This window comes from Mustela putorius, unplaced genomic scaffold (genome assembly GCF_011764305.1).
Source record: "Mustela putorius furo isolate JIRA1106 unplaced genomic scaffold, ASM1176430v1.1 tig00003858_pilon_pilon_pilon, whole genome shotgun sequence".
In the NCBI taxonomy this organism is placed as follows: domain Eukaryota; kingdom Metazoa; phylum Chordata; class Mammalia; order Carnivora; family Mustelidae; genus Mustela; species Mustela putorius.
Genome location: NW_025422010.1, coordinates 37,009,950 through 37,023,822, shown reverse-complemented (window position 1 = coordinate 37,023,822; position 13,873 = coordinate 37,009,950). Strand labels below are relative to the sequence as shown.

At 36.1% G+C, this 13,873-nt stretch overlaps 1 protein-coding gene across 2 annotated transcripts in view; it reads left to right on the top strand.

Annotated features, from left to right (window-relative positions):
- The window catches only part of RIT2 (Ras like without CAAX 2), a 379,620-nt gene that overhangs the window by 76,522 nt on the left and 289,225 nt on the right, over positions 1 to 13,873 (top strand). Inside the window, exon 3 of one of the 2 annotated variants that reach the window (XM_045065576.1) lies at positions 4,912 to 5,062. The exons of the other annotated variant lie outside the window; for it this stretch is intronic. Coding sequence (XP_044921511.1) covers positions 4,912 to 5,062 — 151 coding nt within the window. The remainder of the gene's footprint in view (positions 1 to 4,911; positions 5,063 to 13,873) is intronic. 2 annotated transcript variants of the gene reach the window in all.

Below are 13,873 nucleotides of genomic sequence, written 5' to 3'. Positions count from 1 at the left end.
GTGATTGTATGCTTATTTGGTCATTTGTTCACTCAATGTCTGGATCCAGTGTCTGGATCTTCTATGGCAGAATTAGTTAACCTTGTTAATGGTGCATTTGGAAAAGACTTTAGATATAGATAAAATTTGTTCGCTATTCTCATCTGGTAGATGAGGAAACTGAGATTCAAAGAGTCGAAGTATTGTTAGAGCCAAAAATCCAGCCATGCTTCATTCTTCCTATACAATTTTCTTTTTATTGTACTAAATGCGAAACCCCTGCAGTTGGGAACAAGTTTTCTTCCTCTATCAAAGCAGAAAAGATGTCTTTAACATTGCTTTACCCCTGCAAAGAGCTACTCTGAAGGATCAATTGGAAACTCTCAGAGTCTGCTATAGCACCTCTTGCCTAGAAACAAATTATCATTGAGGGAAACACATAGTTCTGAACCTCTCCTGGTTGCCTCATTGCCTGGACTGTGAACAATTTTGACTACACACCTCATTCCTTACGCTCTATTCCCTTTGTCTGAGAATCGCCTACCATCACTTCCAACAGGTATGATTCTCTAATTCTTATTTTGTTCATCAGGCGATTTTAATTCAAGGTCCTACTATGTATATAAAATGTTATCTTGTATGGTATAGGATATTTGCCTGAAAACCTGTGCTGAAATGAGTGAAAGGTACCCATTTTGAAATGTCCCACGATTCAGCCAGACTTCTTTAAGAGTTGAACCAATTAGTAAGATTTCAATGCAGGAAATTTATGCATTGTTAATCAGAAAGCACTTCCTCAAGAAGTTGAGTTTTGTTTCTGAAGAGAAAGTAATCACTTTGTAAAGTTTTAGAAGCAATTATCTAAATCCATTTGCCAAATATCTTGCTCCTGGAATGCTGATGACTTTGCATAACCCACTCTGAATTACAGAAGAGGAGAAATCTCTAGGGAAAAGCTCCGACTCTTTTATCTTGGAAAATTAAACAGTACAATATATCATATATGCTATCACAAATTCACTCTTGTTCATTATTTTTCATCATTGTTTAAGTTTTATATGGCTTCATGTTTGAAAAAGCTACCTTGCTCACCAACCTCCATCTAATGGCTTGAATAGGGCAATATATGTGAATAAATTATAAATGGCTCTTTCAAGAGGAAAAAATGAGAAGAATATGATAATGATTTCTTTAGATTTCCATGAAGTACATCCATCATTTGAAATTAAGCTAACTGGACATTCTGTACTAACAGACAGCTAAAATCATACCTTTATCTGGTTATAAATAAAAAAGGTTTAGAGGAAGAAGTTTGAAAGTGGAGACACAGAGCACTTTATTACTATCAACTCGATTTTCCCATCATTTCATTTCTTGTCTTCTTTAATGAAAATATTGGTTAGTAATTTTCCATTGGTATCCTGTTTGAGGAAGGTAAAAGTCTCAATAATTTACTTTTCATCTGCTCAAGCTATGTAGCTATAACTCAGTCTAGCTGATTTAATGACCCCTCAAGAGGAAATTTGTAGTACTACATTTTTTTTAAAGATTTGTTTATTTATTTGACAGAATGAGAGACAGTGAGAGAGGGAACACAAGCTAGGGGAGTGGAAGAGGGAGAAGCAGGCTTCCAGCCCAGCACAGAGCCCAATGCAGGGCTGGATCCCAGGACTCCGGGATCATAACCTGAGCTGAAGGCAGACACTTAACGACTGAGCCACCCAGATGCCCCATATTACTCCATTTTGAAAATCATATAAATTAGAAAGGAATATGCCTATCAAGGATACTTATTTCACAATTTATATAGGAAATGAATATTTTTTCAATTCTGTGTAGGTTTGTTTGTCATTCTACTGACTGGGGTTTTTGAAGAGTTTTTCTCTGAAATGTTTGAAGAATTTGCCTGGTTTTATTTTCTTCCTTATGTTCATCTTAAAATTATTTATCTTTGAAATTTACATCAATTCTGAAAGTTTAGATTCCCTTTTTTACTGACAAAAATCAGGGATAGTATCTGGTACCAATGGATGTTCTACCCAAGGGAGTAATTGCTTTCCTTACTAACTGACAAAATTTTCAATGTCAGTAACCAATGGGTCTAGCATCTGCAAATTCACAGAAGATACTTTTGAATAGGATATTGAAAGGTATTGATTCTATTCTTTCATGAGAAGCCCTCACTCAAAAATTAAATTAAGTTCCTTAATTTAATTTAATTAGGTGCCAAATATGGATAAATTGAAGCTTTAATTTAATCTTGAAAATGAGTATCTCGAAGCATTAGACATTAAGTATGGTTTGATTTTTTCCATAGTAAAGTAATTATGGAATAATAAGAAGAAACATTTTGACCAAAGTCCTGATGTTCAACCCTTTGTAATAAACACACATGTTATTTTTTAATTAGCAGTAAATCATTAGAGATAACCATTGTATGTAATTCAATCGCAAAAAAAAAATGTAAATGCCTATTCTTTGCCAAGCAATCGGCTTCTCCTCTAGAAAGAAAAGATTAATATAGCACAGTTCAAGCCCTTAAGGAATTTTCAACTCAAGAAGAATTCAGACAAATACACAAATATTCATGCTACCTATGAAGTCAGTTATTACTATTAAAAAGAAGCAAAGCACTGAGGGGTTTTCAAAGGATGGAGAGGAAGTTCATACTGTCTTAAAGTTATATTCACTGTGATTTGGATCACAGTTTCCTATGTGTTTTAAAAGCCTGCTTGGGTTTCCTATTGTCCATTCTAAAATTCAGGATTCTTTGAAGAAAATTTTCAGAGAAGTCTGGATTTCTCAAAGACTTGAGATATCTGAGAAAATGACCCAGAATGGTTTGTTTTGCCATGTCATTTAAATTTCTTATTATTTGGGGTATCTGGATGGCTCAGTAATTAAATGTCTACCTTCGGCTCAGGTCATGATCTCAGGGGCCTGGGACTGAGTCTGACACTGGCTCCCTGCTCAGCTGCAGACCTGTTTCTTGCATTCCCACTTCCCCTGCTTATGTTCTCTCTTGCCTCTTTCTCTGTCAAATAAAGAAATAAAATCTCTTAAAATAAATAAATAAATAAATTTTATTGTTACTTGTTCAAAATTAAAAACCTTACTATATATATATATAATTTTAATATTGTATCAATTAGATATCAAGTTGTTGATTTTTTTTCTGAAATAGAATATGGTGTTCCTTTCCTCAAAACCAAAAGCGTAAATATCAGGTTCTCATTTATGGACTGTGTATTTAATCCAAATTATTTATTGATATATTTATATGTTGAGAATTTTTATCGATAATCAAATAAAGGCAAACATATGAGCAGAGAAAACCAGGTAACTTCACTTGGCAACTTATGGAAGATGGAAACAAGATATAGTATCAAATAGTTGCCAGATATTGCTTATTGCTCTGAATAAGACATTTGATACTGGATGGAAAATTCTAAACCATGAAGGATTTGTGTTCTGTCTATCATAACTTTGATCAGGTCATTTACATAATTAGCAATTATCTCTCACTGTCTTCAAAGACTATTGTTTTGGCCTCCTTCTCTGTAAGCCTCTAAAATTTTATCATATATATGATATATATGATCATATATATATATATTTAGCACCTGTTCTGTGCCAGGTACCATGCTCTACATGGATAGATAGAGATAAAAACACAAGCTGTGCTTCCAAAGCCCTCCCAGTTAGGTGGAGAAGATAAATCAGCAAACAAGATCATGCACAGAGTTCATGAAATAGAAAATCACAAGGTGCAGAAGAAGAACAATGTGGGCATATCTCACCTGACCTGAATACATGTAGAGCAACTCTTCTCCATACTGAGTTTTGAAGAGTGCATAGGATTTAGGCAATTGAAGAGGAAGGAAGAACAGACATTCCCAGAATAGCAAAAAATACCCAAGAAAGACAGTGCAGCATATGACTGAGATGGGGGATGTCTGGAACCAGAAGTCCTAAAGATGAAATAAATGATATAATGTGCAGAGCAGCAAGAGGGAGGTAGATTTTCAGGGATCAGGTCTTTAAAGATCTTGTACGACTGATCAAAGCTTTAAATACCTATAGTTTTGTGCTCTTGCCTGAGATTAAAAATAAATACTATTGACAGGCCGCTGAAATTTTACATTTAGATAGCTCTAAGGAAGATAAAAGTAAACATGCCCCAACTGTAGCTAGTAACTGATTATCCTTAGTAGACTTTTACTTCCTTCAGGATTATTTATAATAGTAAGCCCATTTTACATTTAGATAGCTCTAAGGAAGATAAAAGTAAACATGCCCCAACTGTAGCTAGTAACTGATTATCCTTAGTAGACTTTTACTTCCTTCAGGATTATTTATAATAGTAAGCCCATGAGATCCATGAGGATCTCATGCCAAAAACCCAACAGGAATCCTTGATACCTATCTCAACTTGTCTATATTAGTCATTCACTGAACTCTGTTGTTGCTGCCTCCTAAAAATATCTTGAACCTGTTACCATCTCTCCATAACTTCTGCTGCCTTCTTATTCTAAGCTACACTCCATGTCCAACTTAGACTTGCTCTTCCATTGTTTTTTTTACACAGAATCCAAAAACATCTTCAAAAACACAAATTTGCTCTTCTTTTTTTTTCTTTTTTTAAGATTTTATTTATTTATTTGACAGAGAGAGATCACAGTAGACAGAGAGGCAGGCAGAGAGAGAGAGGGGTGAGCAGGCTCCCTGCTGAGCAGAGAGCCCCACGCGGGGCTCAATCCCAGAACCCTGAGATCATGACCTGAGCCGAAGGCAGTGGCCTAATCCACTGAGCCACCCCGGCGCCCCCAAATTTGCTCTTCTTAATAGTTTCCAGTATTGTCAATTATGATAGGATGAAGAATAAAATTCTAAGCATAAAGATTCTCATGATCTTACTTCTGTTGCTTACAGACTTGTCACACTCCACCTCCTTTTGGGGTTTCAACCACACCTACTTATTTTAAATTAACAAACTTCCCAAGCCGCTTTCTACCTTGGAACACTTATGCATATATTTTAACCATGAATTCTGTTTACCTCACCACTCTCCATCTCTGCCTGGGTAAGTCATACACTGGTCAAGTTTCAGCTTAAATATTGCTTCCTCAAGAGAACCCCTTTGATTACCCAAAATAAAATATCTTCTAACTATATACATACATTCATAACCTTGACTATCACCTTAGTATCATTTATTGATAAATAATTAAATAACTTTTTATAATTATTTGTTTAGTTAAGGTGTGAAAAGATAGGAACTTCAATACATTATTCACTAATGTTTCCTCAGATGTTAGTAGAATGCCAGACATGTAGAAGATGCTCAATAAATATTTATTGAATAAAAAATGGATGAATGAATACACTTCTAGAAAAGCATTAATCATTTTTTATTTTTCTACTTTAGAGTCCTAGGGAGCAATTAGACTAATAGTTCATCGAAAATGCATTAGTGTCTTTACTAGAAATTCAAATGAATGTTAATGGTTATTTCTCGACGTAAAATGGTTGCCAGAAGAAAATTTCTTTGAAAAATTAAAAGCACTATGCTAATGTTAATTATCATTTCTTCTGCTTTCTCTCTTTACTCTTTCTCCTCTTCTTCCTCTCCATTCAATGTTAATTTATTAACAAATATTTTTTGGGTAGCTACCATGATTTAGGCATTTTACAAGGCATGGGGGTAAATGGTGCACAAAAATAAGCAGAAATGCATTCTTCATTGAGCTTCCCTGCCCAATTTTATTTAATTATCTATAAGAGTTTATCAGATCTCTTTATCCAGAGTCAAATTATCCTTTTTTTCCCCTCATTGCATTAAGATGACTTAAGGTTATTGTGTAAGTAGAGCACACAATTTGATTAGAGGCAACTGACATTAAGTACCTACCCAATTGTTTCATTGGATTTCTTTTCCTGCAGAAGGAAAGCAACCACCCAGGAATCAGTTATCACTTTATTAATCTACCTGTCCATACATTTATTTAGTTCTCATAGTGTGCAGAAATTCATATGACCAACAAGTTTCCAGGTATACTCACTTATCCTATCTTCAAGGAACACATCCTTTTGTAATTGACTCAGCTGTGATTGTTTTTCCTCTCTTGGTGTTTTAGACCTCCAATTTCATTTACAGGCCGTGACTATTGCATAACACACTCCTCTGAAAGATTTATATTCTTTCGAACATTTGGTAAGGACTGTAACAAGCTCTACAAGAAAAGAATAAAATGTCATACAGAGATGTACGTCTTCCTGAATGATTTAGGAAATTAAAAAACAAAACAAAACAAAAAAAACAAGAGTTTCACCTAGGTGGTCAAGTACATCAATGATATGGACAGGTCATCTTGGGCAGCACCACCTCTAATGATTGTGCTCACACCACAATGTATGAACATGAAAACTATCAATGTGATCAGACTGGTGTAGGAGAAAGGTATCACATTAAGTATGTATTTCTCAGTATCTCTAATAAAAATTTCTAAGCTGAGGATTTCAAAGAAAGAAAGAGTGTGTTCAGATCACACTGAAATGGTCAGCTCAGTGTCTAAAATGTGCACTAACAGAGTCACTTCTTTGTGTCACTAGAAAATCCCTGTTAAAATGTAAATGCTCAGGGGAGTTGTAATGCCCAGAACCATTAGGAGTCGTTTTTACATTAGCCTAGATTAATGTGTCCATTTATTCTAGTGAGCAAACCACAAAGCTATGGTCTACAGAGCAGCACTGAAGGGATAGCATGGAATTTGGAAAAGGGGATGGGAGTATTATTACCAGATAGCATAAGTGCCCAAGTATAATTCTTGAAGGAAATTAAGGCTTAAAAAAACGGAAATTGAAGAATTACATTTATTAGTAACCCTGGAGTGCCAAACATGTTAGAATAGTAAGGAAATTACTATGGACTCAGATAGATTAGAAACTGAATTCTGCCTTCACACTGGCCCCTGATTTTCTTTCCATTCATCCTGTGACACCCTCTTCTTCACTGTGTTCCAGCCACAACAGTCTTCCTTCAGTTCCTGAAATATTCCAAGAAAATTCTTCCTGGCTTCTCAGCTTTTGCCAATATGCTGTTGTCTACCTTGAACATCTTTCCTCTGCTTTTCACCTAGCAAGTTCCTTTTCATCCTTTAGGTCTCTACTTGCCTATCACTTCCCCAGAGAGGTCTTCTTTGCCCACCTTACCTGAATTAACTGCTCAACACATAAACCCACACACAGCCAACTGTATGTGTAACACACAGATTTATTTTCAACATCAACATGTGGATTTTCTCCTTAATAATATTTATCAAATTCTGCATTTAAAAATGCTATTTTTTGTCTGTCTCTCCATGTGGGATGTAGGCTGAGTGGTGGTAGGGACCATGTCTGCCTTGTTCACTGTATTTCATACGGGACCTAACACAGCGCATGGTTTACAGGGAATGCTCATAATAATTGTCGAATTAGAGAATGTGTGAGTGCCCTTGGTGTCCTCTTTTTCCCTCTTGCCTAAATTATATTCCATAATCACAGAATTTCAGATCTCTTGCTTCTCTCATGTTGGATGTAGTAAGCTAAGCACCACCCAAGCCAAATCCCAATATTTGTTTGTTCTGAGACTGCATTGGGTCAACTGAGCATGACCATGGTCCCTCCTCTCACTTTAAGTGTATTATCTCAAATGGGCTTTGAATTATGCCCAGCAAATGTATCCAGGCCATTGTCTATTCATTCTCTCACTCCTGGTGGTAGACCAGTAACTTCTCCCCTCTTCGCACTCTCCCAATGATCTTGCTTGTTTCTTCACTGAGAAAAATTGAAGATTTTCAATTTTTCAGTCAGAAGATAAATTCAGTCAGAAGATAAATTTCCAAAGAATCTTATCCTGAAGAATCTCCCAAAGCTACCCAGCTCTCCACACCCATACTTGGTCCTCCTACTAATTTTATTACTTAACTATTACTCAGATGAACTCTCCATACTTCTGTATAAGCCAGTACCACACTTTCCAGTCAGTAGATCCCATTCTCCCTTTCTGCTGAAGAATCCTGCCCAAACTTTTTTTTTTCTCTTTTATGAAGCATTTCTGACCATCCTAAAAACATGTTGCTATTTCATGCATCCTAACTATAAAAAATAATTAAATTATTGACTGATCTTTTCTCCACCACTTTCTGCCTCATTTTCCCACTGCCTTGGCTGGAAAGTCCCTCAAAGAGTTGTTTGTACCACCAGTTCTAATTCCCCTTCTCTTATTTTATTCAATCAACTCTTGCCAGTTTCTCAATCCTATCACTCCACTGAAATTGCTTTTATCAAGGTCACTTTGACTCTATAGGGGCTAATCCCATGGTTGATTTTCATTCTATCCATTTTGATCTACCAGCAGCATTTGATATGCTTGACCACTCTCAGATTTCATCTACTTTTTTTTTTTTCACCTGACATCTACTTTTGGTTTTCCTCGAACTACTCTGGCAGCTTCTCTGAATCTTGGCTTGGCTTTGGCTCATCCTCTTCTCCTGGATAGTGGAGTGACCCTAAGACTTGGTGCTTATTTCAATTATTTCCAGGAATGATCCCAGTTTAGTCTACTCTGGAACCAAGAAGGAGGTACCATAAGCTACAGCGCAAAACCAATACGGTCCTGGTGGATGTGTTCCCTTGTTCTTAGCCTGACATCATTAAACTTCCAGTTCTATTAACTCCCTTCGGACAGATTCAATGCCTAACAGGCAACTTTTACATTTCCATGTAAGTAAGATAGCCGTCATGGAGATGATATGCTGCTCATATCTAGTTTTTTTGATTGAGATTTTACATGGCAAATTGAATCAGGAATTTGTAATTATCATTTGTTCTCCTTTATGTAGTTTGGCCACAGGAAAAATGTCCATAATCATACTTGCTTTGAGTAATTCCAGTCAGTGATAGTAACATCACTGTAAGTTAATAAATTGTCATTCTGGTTACTTTGCCATCTTTCTCTTCTAGGAGGAAAAAAAGAAAAAGCACGAAACTTGCATTCTTTTATCTGTTCCTTTAAGAAGTAAAAATCCTCCTGGCTGAAATATAAACACTCCAGGAGATAACTAAAACTGCCCCAAATTGCTTGAGACTGAAGGGGAAGAGATGGGGAGGAAAAGGGGAGGCAGAGGCTTTTAAAATAGACAAATACAGAACTCGTTGGCCCCAAATCTAGTCCATAATTATGTTATGTAACAACAGTGTTCTTATTACTATCGATACAGTTGTGAAATAGTACTCTAACCACGGAAACTTCTAGTTAACCACCTGTGATGACTATAGTCATCTGATGAAAATGATCTGTGGTCAACCTAAGCAATGAGACCCGCATTAATTCTGTCATTCGTGTACATCTAGATATTCTTGAGGAAAATCATGTGCCTATAACAGAAACACCTCTCAATATTTCTTTTGCTTACTCCATGCTTATATGAAGTGGAAACTTAGTATGAAATCAAGTGACCTGTATTAATACTGTCTTTTTTCCAGAGTGTTTTTTTAAAATTTTCTTTAAAGATTTTATTTATTTGAGAGAGAAAGAGAGAGAGAGAGTGAGAGAGATCACAAGTAGGCAGAGAGAGAGGGGGAAGCAGACTCCCTGCTGAGCAGAGAGCCCGATATGGGGCTCAATCCCAGGACCCTGAGATCATGACCTGGGCCAAAGGCAGAGGCTTAACCCACTGAGCCACCCAGGTGCCCCCCAGAAGTTTATTTTTAAGGACCTCATTAGTATTGTTAGCTCCTAATAAGCACACTTCCATAAGCAATTATAATATTAAAGGGGTACCTGGTTGGCTCAGTCAGCTAAGCATCTGCCTTTGGCTTAGGTCATGATCCCAGGGTCCCTTGTCTCCCAGCTCATCAGGAAGTCTGCTTCTCCCTCTCTCTTTCCTTCTGCCCCTCCCCCCTGCTCTTTGGCTCTCTTTCAAGTAAATAAAAGGAATCTTTAAAAAAAGAAAAAAAAATACTCCTATTGGTATAACCTAAAAATTGACTGATGGCTGATGGTAGCAACTTGTGATTGAAAAAATTATTTTAAGCATCTTAGAAGAGCTAACACAACTCAATCTTCTCTCTCCCAATTCATGGCAATTAAAAACCAAAAAGATGGCAAGTGTAAAATACTCTCAGAAAAACTTTCAGAAATGTAGTCTACCTCTTGGTAGGTATTTCCAATGTTTTAGTGTTGTGTTTAGAGATTTGTAAAACTAGAAGTCAAACTTACATTTGACCCCAAAGTTACAATGTTTAAACTGTTGTCTCCCAATTTATGCTCTCTTCAAAGAGAATCTTTATTACTAGCCATGGCTGATTCTACTTGAGGCTTTTAATTTAACTAGTGTAATTTTAACTACTATGTTAAGCTGATTCCTGGAAATAAAGAGGTCAACACTTTGACATTTCACATTGGAGGTGTCCATATTAGCATGTATTTACTCAGCATGAAATGAGGACATGGCGAGAGACCTTTAGAAATCCTTGGTTTGTTGGATTCATGTAGAATATCAGGTCGAACATGTTCTACATCTATTCATGTTCTACAATTTTCTCTGATTAAAGGCTGCCTCATAGTGTGCACCCTCACTAGGACAAAGATACTAACTCTTTTAACATGGAATGTTTCCCTGACTCAGCAATTTAAGCTGTGTATGTGTATGTGTGTGTGTGTGAGAGTGAGACTGATCTAAGGGGAAAAAACACAACCTTCTTTGATAACTTCATGTCACAGTAGGTCCTGGACAGATAGAAACTGTTTGCTGGGAAAGGACTAGACAAGATGTCAGAAGCACAGAGACCAGATTAGTCCTATTTCAAAGTGAGTCTTTGTTTTCTTAGTGGCAGACATTATTTTACAGACTTTTCTTTAAAAAAGAAACACCTGTTTTGAAGCAAAAATTAGCTATGTGGAAAATCAATTTGAAAATATAAGGTACCACACCAATGGAAGCAATTGTTTTTATAATGGACGATTTTAACTTCTTTGTCTTACTGGTTATGTGAAATGACTGGAATCAATTTTCCAGACATACATTCTATGAAGCTCCCACATATTTGCCAAGTTGTTAAGAGTTAGAATCCATCCTGCCATAAGGGAAGGTGACTCCTCATATGCTTTCTTGGCTATCTGAATATTCCATGTATTTTAAAAAAAAAAATGCTCATTGTTTTTATTTAGAAGCTAGATAGTAGTACTTAAAAAAATAAAATAAAATCCATGTTTCTTTTTCTAAGGTCCTATATGTCCTGCATCTAGGAATAATGAAACTTCCTTTTATCAGAATTAAGTTAACTAAAGAAAACTGCTCAGCAATGGGTATGTGGGGCACAATAGACTAAGAAAGGCAAGGGCTCCGATAACCAGCATGTGGTCAGTGGCACAGTCACCTGACACTTCCACATATTCTCCCATCTATGTTAATTTTTTAAGTTGTATATTTCCAGTGAACTTCTCCTTTGTCCTCTTTGCTATCACCCTTTTGAGACCTGACTATGCTAGCTGTTTCCACTTTGTAAATTCCTATTAGCTCTTCAAGCTACTTTAACCTGCTTTGACAACTAATATTTGCCTGGGGTGGGGGAAACACCAAGTCCTAATCACGCTCTAAATCCAAAAAACATTTGGTCATCTGTTTACTCATCTTCTAAGGAGTACCAAAGCTGTTGATGATGACCTTGGGAAACTTCAGTTTTCTTCAACGTCTTAATCTTCTGGTTCTTATTTTCAGGCAATGCTCTGCTGCTTTTGAAAGCTCCTTCCTAGACCATCTCACCCATTATCATGGTATTTATTAGTATTAATATGTCTCTGATGTCCACATTTGGATATCCAAAATATATATATAGATATCTATATATCTATATATATTTTTTCAATCTGTCTCTCTCTGTCTCTCTCTCTCTCTCTCTCTCTCTCTATATATATATATATATATATATCCAAATTTATTTCCTGACCTCTAGACCTGCACATACAACTGCTAGCTTGACCTTTCTATTGGGATGTCCTGATATATCTTAATTTTGACCTTTTTCAGGTTAAACTCATGGTCTGTCCTCTATCAAAATTGTTCTTGCAGTGTTTTATGTTTGTGAATGACACTGCTATCCATTTAGTCATTCAAACTCCAAAGCTAGGAGTAGTTCTCCTTGCCTCTTCTTACTCCTCATAGCCGTATTATCAGTGGGCTAGCGTATTTTCACTATCATTAAGTCTACAGCTCCTCTCTCAAATTACTGTAACTGCTTTCTCCGATGCAGGCACTGTATCCATTCAGCCCACACTCCAGCCTTTCTTTATCCCCACCCTGTAGCTAAAATAAAAGGGGGAAAATTTGTAATTGTATAACAGCATATATCTGTATTAGTTTATTTTACATTATCTATATATTCTTTCTCTATTATATATATGTATATTATATATATATATATATATATGTATATATATATATTATTACATAAAATTTTAACCATCCACTTGGAATATCCCCTTGACTCCAGAGATAATGATTAGCATTGGTGAGGAAACTTGCTATGCCTTCAGTAATTGCAGATTTAGAGAAAAGATACAATATTGCTTTTTAGGTCTTTTCATCTTTATATATTTTTTCAAGATTATATTTGTGAGAGAGCACAAGCAGGGGGGGCTGCATGCAGAGGGAGAAGCAGGCTCCCTGCTGAGCAAGGAGCCCACTGTGGGACTTGATCCCAAGACCCTGGGTGAAGGCAGGTGTTTAACCAACTCAGCCACCCAGGTGCCCCATCATAGTCTTTTTTTTTTTTTTTTTAAGATTTTACTTATATATTTGACAGACAGAGATCACAAGTAGGCAGAGAGGCAGGTAGAGAGAGAAGGAAGCAGGCTTCCTGGTGAGCAGAGAGCCCGATGCGGGGCTCGATCCCAGCACCCTGGGATCATGACATGAGCTGAAGGCGGAGGCTTTAACCCATTGAGCCACCCAGGTGCTCCCCATCATAGTTTTTTTGATACACAATTATGGATGATAAAATTATAGTTATTTCTAAGGGAAAATTTTTAGCAACTTTCTAAAGATAGACAACTTATTTCTAATTTCTCCCCTATATAAACAATAATGCAATAAACCCCTTCCTTGGGCACACATGTGTTTCTGTAGCCTACATACTCATTTATAGAAATTGCTAGGTCATAAGGTATATGAATTTTACATTTTAAAGAAAATTACAAAATTACGCTTGGAGCAGGCATATTAAATCCCATGATGGTGTATGTCGGTTCTTAAATTTAATAGCTTGCCCAATACTTCAAATACATTTTTCACTTTTGGACAAATGAATAAAATATATCATTATTTTCAGTAACTTGACACTTTTTTTTTCAATTCAAAGCATAACCTACACACAAAGCCCCAATCACTCATTTATCACACAGTAGCCACTCATATGTCCCACAGAGCTAAGATGGCATACAGTTAGCATTTCGGAAATGCCATCATTCCACTTCCAATAACTTCCCTCTCTAGAACCTAAAATTTGTCCTTCGTTTTCTCAAGTCTTGAATACAAGCAAATACCCCAAATACTTGACTTGATTTTGACCATTTTGTAACACTTCCACAAATGGAATTGTATACTCTGTGTTATTTTGCATCAAGCTTCTTAACAGTCAACATTTTCTGTGAAATTCATACTTGTTATTGCATATATCTATAAAAATTAATTTTTGCTTCTTTGGTATGAACCTGTATAGATTCCCAAATGTTCTATTGCTATTTATATATCTAGTTTCTATGAGAGTTTTCACTTTTTAATAGAATATTCTGGTCCATTCACTTTTCTGAATTTAGTGGTATATTTAGATACATTCCTGCTGCCCTATT